Source organism: Anastrepha obliqua, chromosome 1 (genome assembly GCF_027943255.1).
Source record: "Anastrepha obliqua isolate idAnaObli1 chromosome 1, idAnaObli1_1.0, whole genome shotgun sequence".
Lineage (NCBI taxonomy): Eukaryota > Metazoa > Arthropoda > Insecta > Diptera > Tephritidae > Anastrepha > Anastrepha obliqua.
Window position 1 is genome coordinate 148,409,733 of NC_072892.1, and position 17,056 is coordinate 148,426,788.

The 17,056-nt window shown below is 36.1% G+C and overlaps 5 protein-coding genes across 5 annotated transcripts in view; 1 reads left to right on the forward strand and 4 right to left on the reverse strand.

Moving 5' to 3' along the window:
• The window catches only part of LOC129236444 (gelsolin-like), a 42,827-nt gene extending 41,511 nt beyond the window's left edge, over nt 1-1,316 (reverse strand). Inside the window, exon 1 of the mRNA XM_054870838.1 lies at nt 1,190-1,316. The gene's annotated coding sequence lies outside the window, so the exon portion shown is untranslated. The remainder of the gene's footprint in view (nt 1-1,189) is intronic.
• Nucleotides 1,317-2,140: 824 nt separating this feature from the next.
• Nucleotides 2,141-4,371, reverse strand: LOC129236445 (ATP-dependent RNA helicase abstrakt). The gene is made up of 3 exons (XM_054870839.1): nt 3,472-4,371; nt 2,870-3,401; nt 2,141-2,798 (listed from the first exon to the last, which is right to left on the reverse strand). The coding sequence occupies exons 1-3, from the start codon at nt 4,303-4,305 to the stop codon at nt 2,296-2,298; spliced, it is 1,869 nt and encodes a 622-aa protein (XP_054726814.1). The 5' UTR covers nt 4,306-4,371; the 3' UTR covers nt 2,141-2,295.
• Nucleotides 4,372-6,519: 2,148 nt separating this feature from the next.
• LOC129236446 (pre-mRNA-splicing factor RBM22) lies at nt 6,520-8,054 on the forward strand. Its single transcript, XM_054870840.1, has one exon. The coding sequence runs from the start codon at nt 6,638-6,640 to the stop codon at nt 7,898-7,900; it is 1,263 nt and encodes a 420-aa protein (XP_054726815.1). The 5' UTR covers nt 6,520-6,637; the 3' UTR covers nt 7,901-8,054.
• On the reverse strand, nt 7,951-9,701 carry LOC129236447 (uncharacterized). The gene is made up of 5 exons (XM_054870841.1): nt 9,286-9,701; nt 8,951-9,158; nt 8,771-8,897; nt 8,346-8,704; nt 7,951-8,273 (listed from the first exon to the last, which is right to left on the reverse strand). Exons 1-5 carry the CDS (start codon nt 9,620-9,622, stop codon nt 8,057-8,059), a joined length of 1,248 nt encoding a protein of 415 aa, XP_054726816.1. The 5' UTR covers nt 9,623-9,701; the 3' UTR covers nt 7,951-8,056.
• Nucleotides 9,702-13,977: 4,276 nt separating this feature from the next.
• Nucleotides 13,978-15,368, reverse strand: LOC129236449 (28S ribosomal protein S22, mitochondrial). The gene has a single exon (XM_054870842.1). The coding sequence runs from the start codon at nt 15,249-15,251 to the stop codon at nt 14,070-14,072; it is 1,182 nt and encodes a 393-aa protein (XP_054726817.1). The 5' UTR covers nt 15,252-15,368; the 3' UTR covers nt 13,978-14,069.
• Nucleotides 15,369-17,056: the final 1,688 nt, after the last annotated feature.

A 17,056-nucleotide genomic window follows, 5' to 3' on the forward strand; every position in this document is an offset into this window, starting at 1 on the left:
GGTAGTGCATACAGCTGGTTGGACTGGTGACGGGCCACTTTCTGTGGGCGAAGCACATGGAAAAGGTGAGCATCTTAGACAGTGTACTCTGCCCAGCTTGTGAAGAGGAGGATGAGACGGCGGACCACTTCCTGTGCGTCTGCCCTGCCTTCGCTCGAATCAGCGACCACCTTGGCTCCTTGGCACCATAAGATCTACTCAGATTTCTTCGGAGATCGGGTAGATTTAAAGAAAATTAATAGGGAGTCCAAGTGTAGTACAATGGACTTAATTAATGTCTGAGTGCTGCACTTGCTAGTTGTCCCGAAAAAAAAAACAAGATGCCCGGATTTAGTGGATTCTTTGCCAAGGCGCTGTGCGGCCGCGATTGCCAATAAAGTATACTCAACAAAGTATTAACACACTAGTTAAATAGCATAATTATGGATTAAAAGTACTTTTGTTTTACATTTATAAGTTAATTTTTTTTTAATTAATTAAAAAAAATTAAAATAATTTTATGTTCAAAAAATTAAAACTTTTTAAAGTTTGAATTTTACAGCTCCCTATGGTGCTATTATCATATTTTCACCGTAGTTGTATATATGTATGTATATACTTATGCATATAAATATAATCTTAAAATTTGTTGTTGAATTAAATTCAAAAGAACATCCTTAAGTATGGAGAGAGACTTGCTACCCTGCAAGTACTTATAATTATCGGACTTGAACAATACTTAGGAATTCCTGCACTGGTCAGCACTTCGTCACAAATATCCATATGCAAGTAAAAACACGCATACATATGTATATACATACATGTCAAATTAGTGTATTTTGAACAAACAGGTGATGGACTGCACTAAAGATTATTTGCATAAATATTTAAGTGCGTAAAACAGCGTTTTTCCAAAGGCGACTTTAACTAAACTACACTACGCACAAGTACATCACTACATACATATGTACATATCCATATCACACCATACATAGATATGAATGCAAACAGCTTCATAACATAAGTACATACATACATACATACATACCCATACATATGTATGCATATTTATAAAACACATTCATACGCAGAAAAGTACGTATCAGCAGTGCAACAATAAAACGAATTTCTTCCGGTCATAATTAGCGTATATAAATAATCTTCAAAAAATATGCTAAAACTTATTCAAATCACAGCACATGAAAGATACCTTTTCCCACGTATGATTCCAGCAAAACACTCGCGATTTTCGCTATACAACTAGCTTACTGAGGCACTTTGAATGTTCAAGACAATTTACTTTTAGCTAAGACAGATTTTGAGCGACTGAACTGTTTATAAACTCCGAAGCTCTATATATTCAATTTTTAAATTTGTCTAGCTTAAAGCTGTTCTCTCGCTCAAACATTCAACGCATCAGCCGCTGATCGGATTCATTCATTGGTATGTATAAAAATTAGCTTGACTTCGGTAGATCGCTAATTGGCTGGTGACGCAAATATGGGATCTCTTTTTGAAAATAGAGAGTAAAGGTGAGAATTTCTAGAGCATAGGAGAAAATACATACATGCGTATGTACATGTGCGAGAGATGTTGCTGATAACAATTTGGTATTTCCTAAACCTGTGCGATTTCGCTTATCACAAACAGCGGCTTAATTTATTATTTGCGCGAATCAGTGACTTGGGAAATAGTGAATTGTTTTTCCAGAATTTACATAAATAAGCAGCGAATCAATTTGGTTGGAAAAAAAGGAAAACCTCACTAGGATATCGTAAGGAAAAAAAGAATAACAAAAGGATATCAATCGCCGGCTGAGTGGAAGATCGCCCTGTCTGAACATATGGTTCAGGAACGCCTTTTTTAATATTTTGACATTTTTTATAGATTACAGAACGCCGTATCGTTCAAATCTTGAACCTTGTTGAGACTATTTGGCTTCAATGAGGCTATTTTGCTCCACGCAAGAACAAAATATTTGTTCCATCTCATCGTATCGCAATTGCCCAAAGTTTATTCAAGTCTGCAGATTAATTTGTTTACAAAAAACAAAAACGATTTCCGAGAATTGTTTTTTTCGTTTTTTCTTATCAATTAATTTCACTGGAAATAGGAATACCCGACAGACAAATGAACTCTGTGAATAGATGGCATTTCACTTTTTCACACTGTTTTGCTGTTAATGTTATTTACCATATATTAAAAATATTTTTTATTTTTTAATTTAATGCAATTCAAACCCGTCTACTGAGTCAAAAGCTTATAAACTACAAGTAAGCCTACGCAACTGCATAACGTTAAAATATTGAGTCGTGTCTAATAATCAGCAGCTGTATTTGATAAATAATCCCGACGCCCAATATTTGAGGCTTGTTTGCTTTGTACTGCTTCCAGTTTGGGACATTCAGTGATACGATGACCTAAACCTCCACAATAGCTACAACCGTGCGAATCACCAAGGTCCAAGTAATTTTCTGGCTCTGGACATAGTTCGTTGAGAAACTCTGGCACTTTTTGCTTAGCTTCAATTAGCAGATGCTTCAAATCCAACAATACTGACTGTTCGGCAGTTTTATTGATAAATGTGGTGGCAAGGCCCTTGGTGTTCGAACGTCCCGTACGACCAATACGATGCACATAGTTTTCCACATCATCGGGCATATCATAATTTATGACGTGCTGTACATTCGGAAAATCTAAGCCTTTTGAGGCGACATCGGTAGCTACTAGCACATCCTTCTTGCCATCACGATAAGCTTCAACGGCACGTGAACGTTCTTCTTGGTCTTTACCGCCGTGAATTGCTACAGCTTCAACGCCTAACAAATTTTGATATGCATTAGTTATTTTTCATGAGATTTTAAAAGTTGTAATAAATTCGGTATATTACCTTTGAGCAATAAATACTCGTGTATGCAGTCGACGTCCTGTTTCTTTTCAGCGAATATCAGCACTGGTGGTGGAGTTTTCTGCAAACAATCCAATAGGTGAACAACTTTAGCCTCTTGTTTAACGTACTCCACCTCCTGTGTAACATTCATTGAGGCCGCACCTGCACGTCCTACATTAATAGTAACGGGTTTCACTAGAGCTGAGCGCGCAAAGTTCTGTATTTTCTTCGGCATAGTGGCTGAGAAGAGTAAAGTTTGTCGTTGGCCGCGGAAAAATGAAAAGATTGTACGCACATCTTCTTCAAAACCCATATCTATCATACGATCTGCTTCGTCCATACACAAGTAACGGCATATATCTAAAGTGGCCATTTTCTTTTCCAACATATCCATTAAACGACCAGGTGTTGCAACCATAATGTGCACTCCTCGTTGTATAATCTCCAATGAGCTGGAAACGGGTAGACCGCCGATTGCGAGACAGGCACGTATTTCAGGCATACCGCATTGCTGTAAATGTCGGCTATAATGCTGCAAAATGACGCCTAGTTAGTTTATTATCAATGACAGTGAGCACATGCTTGTATGATATTTAACTTACCATTATAATATCGTATGTTTGTTTCGCTAATTCACGAGATGGACAAATGATAAGTCCATATGGGCCTTCATTACGCTCGAAGGGGAGGCGATATTCTTGTTCCAAAGCAAACATTATGATGGGGAGCACAAAAACAAGTGTCTTTCCCGAGCCCGTAAAAGCAATCCCAATTAAGTCACGCCCAGAAAGTACGGCTGGAATGCCTTGCAATTGAATTGGAGTAGGTTTTTTGATACCCTTTGCAGCGAGTCCGTTTAATATGCCTTTAGGGAATTTCATTTCACGAAAACTATGTATTGGTGGCGCAATGTTCTCACCCTCTACAAGAATGCGCAAACGTTTACGTACTGCATTGCGCCGTTCTTCTGGCATGGCTGCCAGGTAGCGTGGTGGACGCCAACTTGTTTTGATAGGTTCCTCGTATTGAATACCTTTGGCCAATTCAGCTACGCCCATTAAAGCTTTCTGTTGTGTTACACTTTCCAGTATCTTTTCTTCTTCCTTTAATTGCTTTTCAACAGCACTTATTTTTTTAGCTTCAGCTATTTTCTTCAATTCGGTGTGTTGATCCAACAAGCTGATGTTGTATTTACGTCCCCAAAGCTCCGCTTCAGTGGCACCTTGCGACTCCTCGTCACCTTCATTTTCACTTGAAGATTTTGGCTGTGCCGCTGCTTCAGAGGTAAGCTGCACAATTCTGCCAAGTTTCATTAGCTGCTGTTTTTTGCGCTCTTTAACGGGAACATACGGCACATAATCCTCGTCTTCATTTTCATCTGACGATTTTCCTTTATCATCGCGGCGATAACGTTTAGCCTGTGTAGCTTCTGCCATTCCCAAAAATTTGTTTACAATTGGTTTACGCTGTCCAGATGTTTTTGAAACATTTCTTCTTTCTAATTTTCCTATCTTCATTTTGACTTATGTAAACAGTGCTACCAAACAATTATTTTTACAAAAAGGTTATATGGCATCTCAATTTAGTACAATCAATTACTTGGTGCTTACACGTTCAGGTTTTCATTGAATGCCGATATACTCACACTTTCAAAAATTGAAAATCAAGTCGCATCTCAACTTGTCGCAGTCACAAACAGCTGATCACGACTCGTGGACTTGAGTATTCTTGTTTCGTCTTACAAAGATTCAGCCGTTATTAAACGTTGCATAAAACTAATGAAAACAGGAAAGTATTGCGATTTATAGAATTATACAAACGCCATGGAGTTCTATGAAATTTGAATCTTTCTGCATACCAACAAATTGATGTAAATAAAAATAACAATACACATTGCAAATACTCGTATTAATACTGCATGCTCGAATGCACAGAAACCGATGGCTTTCTTATATGCAATGTTATTATTTTGGTACAATTAAAATTAATCATTATGCTAGAGTATAGCATTCATGGTAACATTAAAAATATTATAAAAACTATAAACTAATATCTTTAACTTGAAAAATTTACAATAAATCACATTTTTAGTTATTATAATGTTTTTTTACTGATAAATACCTAAATTTGTGAAAATTTCTAAAACATTTTGATTAGATTTTTATTAATGATTTTCAAACGCTTTTTGTGCAAGCATGTTACGGAGAGGGCCGTTTTGAAATCAGTCGAGCCCAGCTTTAGACATTTTTTGAGAACCAGCCGAAAATGTTTTGACTGATGCAGGGCCGTGGAGAGAATATTCGGGCCCTGAGGAAACTTGAGATGCGGGCCCCTTCAGATTTTTTTTATTTATCAAAATGTGTATTATGTTATAGTGATATAACATTTAAACATTGAAAAACTCATTGATAAAATTTTTGATAGAATTAATTATGAAATATTGATTAAAATGAATTTTAGAAAACTCTTTAGCAGATCTGAAATAAAAAAACGCAGCAGAAAAAAGTTACAATTTTTTATTCATTTTGTGAGCCTTACAAATATTTGAAAATGACTGCCACGATGTTTAGAATTTTGTTTTTCTTGGTTTAGCTGAGGCAAAAGCTCTTATAATATCATCGAAGTCGAGGAACTCTGGTAGAAGTATTATTTACTATATTTTTTCAAGCAGGAAATTTCTTGGAATTATCCTCGAGTCCGGGCCCCTCTGAAGACTCCGGGCCCGAGGGAAAAAGTACCCGATCGCCCCCCTCTCGGCGGGTCTGGACTGATGAATTTGCATAATGCGCATGATAGTTAGCGCACATTGAATTTAGATAATTAATATAATATAATAGTTATTAACATTGTAGAAAGGCAAATAATTCAGCAATTTTTATAATGGAATCCACCGCCAGTAGCAAACATTTACCAAAAAAATAAAATAAATAAATCAGAAAAAGGCTATTAGAGTTGAAGGAAAATTGAAAGTATCTCCACCAAATTGTTTTCCTTGGCGCGCCCATTTTCGGTAGCTTGGGTCTTTTTTGATATATAATTTTACTTGATAAATAATTGAAAATAATTCTTCGAAAACTACAACTTTATTTTTCACGGTACAAGATAACGCTCACTCTTGAATTTTATGATTCTTGCCATAATATCAAGAATGATAGAATACAAGATTGCACCTGGCGAATTCACGATGTTGTCAGGCTCCATGAATAAACAAAAAAAGGAAGGATAATTACTTATTTGTGGAAAGGAAGAGTAGGCGAAAGCAATCGAGACACCGAACACAAGTAATTATAAACACACTTACTTGCTACGATGGTGTCTGCAGAAAAATTGCATTTTGAATTTTATACTCCTTTGCGCTTTCACAATTTAACACACAGCACTTCGTTTTCATTAGTTTATTTAGCTTAAATGTAGCAAGCTACAATATAATATTATCAAGCCGTTCACTTAATTTTTACAAGCATACAAATTCTCTTCTTTGTTTATTTTGATTTGACAATAGATTTGTCAAAATCACGAAAAATAAAGTACTATTTTGGGAAGACGCCACCTCCAGGACTGAATTCGTCTTGCCGTAATATGAGAAATATTTTTTGGTATGGCATCCTCTAAATATTATTTGACAATTCTGTTGTCATATTTAAGAAATTTTAATATTTGCGTTTTGCATCGTGTTGATAAAATTTTTTTGGTGAAGAATTTTCAGTGCTCGAGTAGCTTCACATTACTTGTTTGTGGATTGTACAAAACAAAAAATATCTATCTACGATGTCTATGTCAAAGACAACAAACACTTATAATAGGCAAAATTGGGAAGATGCCGAGTTTCCAATCTTGTGCCAAACTTGTCTTGGAGATAATCCGTACGTGCGAATGATTAAAGAACGATTTGGTAAAGAATGTAAGATATGTACGCGCCCGTTTACCATATTCCGATGGTGCCCTGGAGCGAGAATGCGTTTTAAAAAAACTGAAATTTGTCAAACCTGCGCTCGTTTGAAAAACGTGTGTCAGACATGTCTACTAGACTTGGAATACGGTCTGCCAATACAGGTGCGCGACGCTGCGCTCAAAGTGGCCGATACAATCCCTCAGAGTGATGTGAACAAGGAGTACTATATCCAGAACATTGACCGCGAGTTGAGAGATGGTGATGGTACTGAGGCAGCAGGTACAGTTGGACGTTCATTAGCCGCCAACGAGATGTTAGCAAAATTAGCACGAACTGCTCCATATTATAAACGTAATCGTCCACATATTTGTTCATTCTGGGTGAAGGGCGAGTGCAAACGTGGCGAAGAATGTCCATATCGTCACGACAAGCCAAATGAACCGGATGACCCACTTTGTGAACAGAACATAAAAGATCGCTACTATGGGCGAAACGACCCAGTGGCTGAAAAAATTATGAAACGAGCTGCTACGTTGCCGACGCTGGAGCCACCTGAAGATCGCAATATTACAACTCTATATGTTGGTAATTTGCCCGAAGAAATAACAGAACCAGAATTGCGTGATCATTTTTATCAATACGGCGAGATCAGGTCCATTGCATTGGTTCCACGCCAGCAATGTGCATTTGTGCAGTATACTAAACGTGGAGCTTCAGAATTAGCAGCTGAACGTACTTTTAATAAATTGGTGTTGCACGGGCGTAAAGCAACAATCAAGTGGGCACATTCTCAAGCCAAACAGAGTGGCTTGGCAAAGACAGATAGGCGTTTCGAAGTTCCCGCCGTACCGCCGACGCCTGTTGCTAATCCGAATGACTTTTTCAATCTTCAACAAGAGCAAGTGACCGTGCTGCCTCCTGGTATGAAACTGCATCAAATACCACCCAGCCTAATACCTGCGTCGTCGTATCAAATGTACTCGCAGGCGTATGCTGCACCATACTCAAATATTCCAATGCCAACTACCTCTGCCACGGCTTTGGAAGGTATTCCACCACCACCAACTGGTCAAATGGTGCCTGGCCAAGTGCACTACCCTAGTCAGGATCCAAGCCGATTGGGTGCGGTGAAAAAGTGACAGCAAAGACTTTAAAACATCTTTTATGTATGCATCTTCGCTTAGAAAAGTACTTTGAATAAAATTTTTATTTCATTTACATACAAATATTTGTAGCAGTGTTTTTTCAGGACAACATATTTAATAAATACTATAAATGTCTGCAAATATTTTACATTACATGTCTAATTCCAGTTTTTCAGCGTTTTCAGGGTAGAAACGAGCTTTGGACTCCGGAACTTGCACGAAATATTTGTCAATATAGCTGGGATTTTTTTTTAATAAAATTTCATTGAGAATTTGATCGTTAGTAATTGTCTTCTTTGATATAACCAAACGGCGTTCTTCATCCTTTCCATGACTCGTTGACTTTAAATTGAATTTTCCTGCGATCCTAAAATTACAAGTATTTAGATATATACATAATTATATTTCATATAAAATCGTATTTAGAGCAATTTCTTACTCGTGCAACATTGCGCGTTCCTCTTTAGTGAATGTTGGTTCGAATTGTAGCTCGCGTATATCATCCGATTCTACATAATTTTTCAATATCTGCCTAAAGTAATTCCGATCCAATTTACATGATTCATTTCCAAGACCGGCGCGATTGTTTTTTAGCAGGTATCCTACGGGCTCTTCTCGGCCTTGCGTTTTTGACCCTAGCCCACCGCCTGTCCATCCCATTAATTTCATCATTTTATAACCTTTATTCGAAGCATCCAACTTTTTATCTTCGGCATTATCAGCTTGCTGCTTAGCCACTCCGCAAACAACTTGATTATTACTTTTATTAATTTTAATGGTATCGCGCAATGCATTTGGCTGATAAATGTAGTTGAGTTTTGAAATCAATATATTGTAAATTTGTGATAATACAGCATTTTTTACCTTTATGGAATAACATTTCTTCTGCAGAATTTCTAGAGCATTACTGAAGGCCTTTAACTTTGTCGCTTTCAAATTTTCATCGCAAGCCTTGGTTACGAGTGTGTCATTCACGAATACAGAAATTTCTCTATGAATAAAGAGTTAAATGTATTAGCCTTAGTTTAGTGTAATTATACATACTTCGACGCATTTGGTCCGCTATTTTCCCTTTCTTCATATTCCATATTACACCTTTGCGCAGACATGCGTAAACAATTGCGTCCGCCATTTAGGAATACAACAAATTTGCCGAATGTTAGGCCTCCAAAGAGATCGTTACTAGTTCTGTTATGATTATAATTAGTTGAACTGTTATTTTGCTGTTGTTGCCCTGAGCGCCCACTCCTAGCTGATATTTTTGCGTGCCGATTAAATGAAAAGGAAAATATTTAATTGGAATATGCTCCATATGCAATGTACTCACATCTACTCTTAAACCTAAATCGATTATTTTACATCTTCTTGCTATCGTCTACCTTTGACGCGTGCCTCGGCCGCTTCTGAAGCCCCCACAAATGTACGCTTAAGACGTGATTCCCGACTTTTTCTGTAATCTTTCACAACTTCTTTCGACAATTCAGCAACCAGTCGCATAGTTTCAGATGGATACCTGCAACCCATGAATTCCATATTCGTAAATACCGCAGCGAGGCAAACAAGCCGGTCCTCGGGAAATTTATCCTTATGTAGCTCCATGAAGCGTCGCCTCATTTGCCAATGTTCTTCACTTTCATGATCAGCACGGTAGTAATCAACGTCCCAGTCAGTGGGGAATTCTTCATTATTTTTCACTTTTTTCGACGTACTAGCCATAAAAAATCACTTATAAAATCTTCACTAAACAAAAATTATTCGACGAAGAAACAAAAAGTTATCTATGACGAAAATGTGTCGAATGGAGAGCAGATGTAAGCGAATTCATGGCAAGGCGGATTTACCAAGGCGAATAGACAACAGAAGGTGGCGTCTACTGGAAAGCACTACTTTATTTTTCGTGATTTTGACTACCGTTGACACGATGCATTATAATAATACAAAACAAAAGGAAAATAATTTACATATATGTAAAAATTGCACCTTCTGAATTCGCTTTGTCGTCAGAGTCCATGAAAAAACAAACAAAAAGAAGGAGAATTATTTGTTTGTGAAGAGGAAGAGTAGGAGGGAGCAATGGAAACAACCAATCATACAAGAAATTTCACACACACATACTCTCTTGCCATGACGTCTTGCACATAAAAACGCAAAAAACTGCATTTGGAGGCATTATATTAATTTATGGTTTTACAAATTAACACGCGGTACTTTGTTTTCAGTAGTTAGTTTAGTTTAATCATACGTTCACATATAAATAGATGATCTACTTTTTCGCGCTTAACTCAAAATCCGTAATTAAAAAGCGCGATTTCCCATACAAAATTTCTCTCCCAATATCTGAGATTATAAAAATCTCCTACATAATAATGATACTTTTTGACACACAACCCTGTGTTATCGATAATTATTATTACGAATGTAAGAAGAAAAATCATAATAAAAATTAAATGAAATGGATGCCGGCAAGGAAGACAGATATGTAAACATAATTCTAATAAAATGTTTGTTAAATATTATTAATTATGGATTCATTTTAGAGAAAAAAACGTACGTTTTGTCCCCTTATCTATACTAATATTATAAAGAGGAAAACTTTGTTTGTTTGTTTGTTTGTTTGTTTGTAACGAATAGGCTCAAAAACTACTGGACCGATTTTAAAAATTCTTTCACCATTCGAAAACTACATTATCCAGGAGTAACATGGATTACATTTTATTTTGGAAAAAAATAGGGTTCCGTAAGATATTTGGATTTTTCGGACACAAACTGAAAAAAATCTTATATATAAAATAAAGTCAACTTTTTGTGTGTGTTCGCTAACCGGCCGTGTCTGCACCGAATTAAACCAAACTTACACACATTGTTAAGGAGGTATTGAAGATGGTTTCCGTATAGTTTGGATACCTATTGGTAGATAGGGTCTCGAGATATAGGTCAAAACGTGGACCCGGGTAACCTTCGGATGTGTATGTACAATATGGGTATCAAATGGAAGCTGTTGGTGAATGCTTTAGTTCAGAGTATTTCCATCCGCTCCGTGACTAGGGTCTCGAGATAGAGACCAAAACGTAGACCCTAGAATGTGTTTGTACAATATGGATATCAAATTGAAGCTGTTGGTGAATGCCTTAGTACAGAGTATTTTTCATGCCTCTACGTGACTGGGGTCTCGAGATATAGGTCAAACGTGGACCCGGGTAACCTTTGGTTGTGTATGTACAATATGGGTATCAAATGAAAGCTGTTGATGAGTGCTTTAATACGGGGTAATTTTCATACCTATTGATGACTAGGGTCTCGAAATATATGCCAAAACGTGGACCCGCCGTGTCTTTGCACCGAATTAAACCAAACTTATGCACATTGTTAAGTAAGTATTGAAAATGGGTTTCGTAAAGTTTGGTTGTAATTCGGAGCAGTGGCAACGGGTACAGCGTTCTTTTGAGCCAGCCATAATGTCGCTTACTTTTTTAACGCTTGGGGCGGAACTGAACTGTCAAATGGACAGTGTGAGTTACAATGTGTCAATATTTCTTTCTGATTTGGATCCCATAAGGAAAAAACGTAAGTGCAACATGTAAAAATTGTTTGTGAATTTTTTTGGAGTGGATTTTGGAACAGTGAATAATTTCTTACGAAATTTGAGAATTTAATGTGAAATCCGAATCAAATTATGTGTTCGTGGAAAAAACAATTTTTTTCGTTTTTTTTTTTTTTTGAAAAATATAAATGGATAATGGTTAAAAAAGCTCCAATGCTTAATAAAACATATAAATCGAAACGAAAAATTCATGGATGACCAGGAAAAAAGACGATTGTTTATTCATATGCGTTGATTTGAAATTTAAAAACAATCTTCTTTTTTCCTGATTTTAAATTTATATTTTATATTTACTCAAAAACAAATAGAAAAACAAAAAAAATTGTTTATGCCAAAGCGCTTGAATAAAGAATAAAGAAATAAATAATATGAAAACCATATATTTTCTGTTCTAAACCACATCTATTCTATTTTAGTGTGCCCAGCGAAGGGGGCCGGGTTTGCTAGTTACTTATTATAAAATGTTATATAAAATTTCCCTTGCGTATTGCTGCCATATTTTTTTGCAATCTCGGTAATATTCCACCAAAATAATTTCTATGAAGAAAAACCTCTCAAAGCAGTATTACCAGCTGATTGTCAATTTTGCAAGTAATCTGCCATATGTGAACGGGTAGATTAATTTGGTGGATTTATAGGTGATTGATGCATATGTGAACGTATTATAAATCTCACAAATCACAATATTTCCAAGCCATTAACTGAATTTTCATAAAATCGCAATAAATAAAGTAACTGTTTTGAGAAGACGTCACCTATAGTAGTCAATTCGCCTTTTGTCGGTTGGTTCGGTTCTACACTACCGGAAGGATCCGGATTTATATTCGCCAAGGATTATCATTCAAGTAGCATCTCCCAAACATTTATGGGGAATGTTTATGCTATGAAAACAACATGTAATCACAAGAAATTATACACACACGCACACGAAAGATGTAGATATTATGATACAACCTGATGCTGGCCTTGTTTCAATTCAAACTTATACCCTCTTAGGGATCATAGGGAGCAGACAGCGAAGATGTTTAATCAACCATATGTAGGTATCCAATGTAATTCGAAATTGGCACAGACTATGATGGTGTGCAAACAGATTGTAATCCATTAGAAGAATGTAGTGGCAACGAGTATTAACCATTTTTAGAGTTCTTGCATAAAATCACTACATCATATCGCAATTGTAAAAACAAATGCCTGGTGTGAGGTGAAATCTACGCCAATTCACAGCACGCACTTTCTCATGTGACGATACATTGGGAAGCCCCTACCACCTGTGATATATGTGGCTAACAATTTGAGCATGCAAATATTTTATCACTGCATAAATCTAATATTAAACTTCAAAAGAAATATAGAAATCGAACTCTATATCAACATTGTTTGCGTTACTCATGTGAGCTAATGGTAAAATCAAAATTGGTAGTATATAACCATAGCTTTAGTTTTCTACCGATGTTTGTCCGATTTCATAAGGAGTTTTCGTACAAGAGGTGACTCCCGACAAAGTTGCTCACCCAAATTCTCGCCATTGTATTTGCTCTATAAATCAAATCCATTTAATGAAGATAGAATTTACAAAAGATATATCATAAAACAACCATTAAAGCAAAAGTTAGGTGCATTTAAGGGGGTCTTCTGGTCTCCAGCGAAAAAAAATCGATTTTTTTTTTTTGCATAATTTTGTTGTATGCGAGAATACGCCACAGAAAGGATTTTTTGAAAATCGCATTTTTTCACATTTTTCTGGGCACCGAAGTGTACCCTCCTCCGGCCGTTTTATCATAAACTTTATCTTTAAACGCGTTTCCCCGAAAATCGTGTTTTTTAAGCATTTTGGTCACACTTTTCATAGTAGTTATACTCCGATTTCAATGGTTTTGGTCTTAAAAGGTTCGGAAAACTTACCGCTAAGTTTCCCCGTGTACGATTTTTGAAATTTTTTTTCATTCCATTTTTATAACCTTTTAAAGTTCAAAAAATGAGCAAAAAAAATTTTTTTTTGCAAATTGTTGCATAACTTTTGAAAAAAATTAAAAAAAAAAAAATCTGTCACGGGAAAACTTAACCAGGGCAACTCTGAAGACAACGCATATCTAATTTTTGCTTTCTGATTACCCAGGTGGAAAAACCGTGACCAAAATGGAGACCTGTTTCGTTTGGAGGTGGACGTCTTCAGCGCCATTTCAAGGTCGCGGGTGTTAATTTTTTAAAAGCCAAGACATGTACCTTTAAAATAAAAAAAAATTTTTTTTTTAAATATTCACAGGATTTGTCACAATCAATCCCCAAAAAAACCCTTCATTTCAGGGCCTCGAGACCAGAAGACCCCCTTAAAAGACCTCTCCGATGTTATTTCATACAATCGGTTAGTTGCCAAATTCGTCTGACGAGATGTTTAAATCCACCTTTATCTTGCCCGACATCGAAGAAAATGTATACAAAGTTTCGCAGACAGACTATAACACAGACATATATAAAGTATTTTCTTAAATACAATACAACAGGTTTATTTTTAAGCTCCGAATTTTACTAAATAATTTCATAAAAGTAAATATATAGCACTTAAGAAACGCCGTGCGCTTTGTTTAGGCCCTCAAACAGTTGCCTTTTTTCTGCATTTATTTCTTTTATCGTTTGTGTTGCCAACTCCAGTTGAACTTTCTTTAGTGCGTGCTTGCTGATATAATCTTCTATAAACTGCAGGCATAAACTATCTGCTTCGAAATCCGCTCGTGTTTTCCCGATAGTCGACTCGATATCCTCTTTAACATTTTTAGACGCACGCTTCAACTCATTTTGGAGTTCCTTCAAAGCCAAGTCTTCTCCAGGTCTTATTTGGTCTAATTGTTTTAAAAGATCCTTATAGTTGGATTTGATGTCGTGTAATTTATACAAAAGTGAAATGAGCTCTGCCGCATTTTGGAGATAGTCTCTTCTCACCATATCGTAAAGCAAGTCATCAATACAACGATGCCACGCATAAAAGAATGCCATTGGTCCAAAATGTCTCGTAGAGCGTAACACATCAAATTGTTTGGTTTCATTGATATGCTGATAAACCAGACTGCTAATGTGATGGAATTCCGGTTCATAGGGCTCGAATTGCACCACCATTCGGTTCAATATAAACAAATATTTTTGTTCTTCCAAACAACGTTGTAAATGCTCACCTTCAAACATTCGAGGAACCCGTATACTGCGTCCATTAAGTGGGAAGTATAATTGGCGCATACGCTTTGTTATCTCCATAGGAGCGTACTCGAGGGTTCCATCAGTTTGCCGCACGACTACCTTGCGTTCTGACTGACGTAACCCATAAGTTATATCTGTTATAACATATTTAGAATCTGAGAAACCACTTATGGCTACATCATTTGATATTATTTGCCGTTCATCTTTTTTTATTTGCACTACTGGCGGCATCTCTAAGCGTTTTTTTGCCCGTTCAATGGTTTTACGGAACTCCTCTTCCAGCATTTCGACAGTCATAAGTTTGTAATCTACGGAATTGTCCGGTACCGTAGTCTTTTCGAAAATTTTATCCAGCTGAAGTTGTGTCATCGATTGGAGTAGCTTCTGTGTTTCATGGTCAGTAAATTGTGCTTGTGGATCACGTTCGTAGAGAAGGGTCGTAGACGAAGTGTCCGTACTGCTAGTTGATGAGGTTGCACGTTGAAATAAACGAAAACTTCGACGCAGATTGCCGGTATTCGATAATTGACGTAAGAACATTATTGTAGACATTTTATTTCAGAAATTTAATGAAACCCAAATTTTAATCAAAACGTAACCAATCCACCAGATTTACGGCTCCATATCAGCACAGCTGTTACACACACGGTATTTGACTGCATAAGGATGCCAAATTACTAAAATTTAAATATAACATAACCTGGAGGTTATACGATCAAGAACTTATACTGTGCACATATTCAATGCGTCCAGCTACGACCACACACCTATAGCTTTATTTAACCCTAAAATGAGCTCCGATATAAGTTTTATACCGGTGCTACAATTTAAATGCGGAAATTAAATTGGAGGAAATATCGAAGATCAAAAGTAAATTTTATGCATTTTATAAAATACAATATCTCGTAAACTGACCATTTTTATAACTAGTAGTATTTCAAACTTTCAAAAAAAAACATGTTAACATTAAAATATTGTAGAAAAACATGACAACTCTAGAAGCCCCTGGCAACAAAAACATTAATTCGGCTTGACACCAAATGACAAGACAGAAGAAAGCGGGACAGAAGTCGCCAGAAGATACGAGTTGCTATAGTTATTAATCGGCGGCCGCCGTAGCCGAATGGGTTGGTGCGTGATCACCATTCGGAATTCACTGAGAAGTCATAGGTTCGACAGTCGCCCCTCGACAGGCAATGGCAAACCTCCGAGTGTATTTCTGCCATGAAAAAGCTCCTCATAAAAATATCTGCCGTTCGGAGTCGGCTTGAAACTGTAGGTCCCTCCAATTATTTTTTTTTTTTTTATAGTTATTAATCACATGCATATAAGCAAAGGTGAAAACGCATTGAGTATTCAGTCGTAAGATAAGCGTGTGAACTATAAACTGAAAGTCAATCTATTATGTGTTGAATTAAATAAAGCAAGTTGTGCTGCCATTGGTTTGTGACTTTTATTTAACAGTCCAGTGATAGAACTCAGAGAAATTGCGCAGAGGCGTTTTATTGGAGGAAAACAATACAATAGATACCATATATACAGTAGATTCTGTTTTTATGCGGTTTTGAAATAGTGCGGTTCCTTTTTTAAATTAAAAAGAAGTTGTCTGTAAAGTCGGTTTACCGACGATAGTTTAACGTGATAACGCCATAAGAAAATACTAATTGAATGGTTGCATTTTTCAAAAGAAAATTTTAATTTTGTTTGTTTGATAGATATTTTGTATGGATATAGAGATAACATAACATAACATAACATAACATAACATAACATAACATAACATAACATAACATAACATAACATAACATAACATAACATTAACATAACATAACATAACATAACATAACATAACATAACATAACATAACATAACATAACATAACATAACATAACATAACATAACATAACATAACATAACATAACATAACATAACATAACATAACATAACATAACATAACATAACATAACATAACATAACATAACATACCATAACATAACATAACATAACATGCTGTTCAAGCAAGGTAACGACGCATGAGCAAGATAACGACGCATTTTTTGGTGCGTGCAGCTGGCTACATAGAATTATAACACGTTATCACGTCAAAAAATAATAATAACATTAAAACAACAGGTATTATTAACAAACTTGGTTTTATTTTAAATTCTTCAAGTAAATCAAATTAATAATAATCAATAAGAAGGCATATGCAAATACAAATAAGTGAATTTATATATGTACATATGCGCATATACATACATATATACGCTCACTTAAGTAGGAGAGAGCAAGATGTCGAACGTTGCCGTTCGCTTGCTTTGTTTGCTTTGTCGTTCGTTCCGCGCTTTCGCTTAAGG

Bases quoted from the DNA above. Each gene is read 5' to 3' on its own strand.
- LOC129236445 (XM_054870839.1), bottom strand. From the start codon at position 4,305: ATGGCAGAAGCTACACAGGCTAAACGTTATCGCCGCGATGATAAAGGA. The intron at 3,402-3,471 runs GTAAGTTAAATA...GTCATTTTGCAG, and splicing joins AAACATACGATATTATAATG to CATTATAGCCGACATTTACA. The intron at 2,799-2,869 runs GTAATATACCGA...AAAATTTGTTAG, and splicing joins CGAGTATTTATTGCTCAAAG to GCGTTGAAGCTGTAGCAATT.
- LOC129236446 (XM_054870840.1), top strand. From the start codon at position 6,638: ATGTCTATGTCAAAGACAACAAACACTTATAATAGGCAAAATTGGGAA.
- LOC129236447 (XM_054870841.1), bottom strand. From the start codon at position 9,622: ATGGCTAGTACGTCGAAAAAAGTGAAAAATAATGAAGAATTCCCCACT. The intron at 9,159-9,285 runs GTAGACGATAGC...CAAAAATATCAG, and splicing joins GGCCGAGGCACGCGTCAAAG to CTAGGAGTGGGCGCTCAGGG. The intron at 8,705-8,770 runs GTAAAAAATGCT...TACATTTATCAG, and splicing joins AGAAATGTTATTCCATAAAG to CCAAATGCATTGCGCGATAC.
- LOC129236449 (XM_054870842.1), bottom strand. From the start codon at position 15,251: ATGTCTACAATAATGTTCTTACGTCAATTATCGAATACCGGCAATCTG.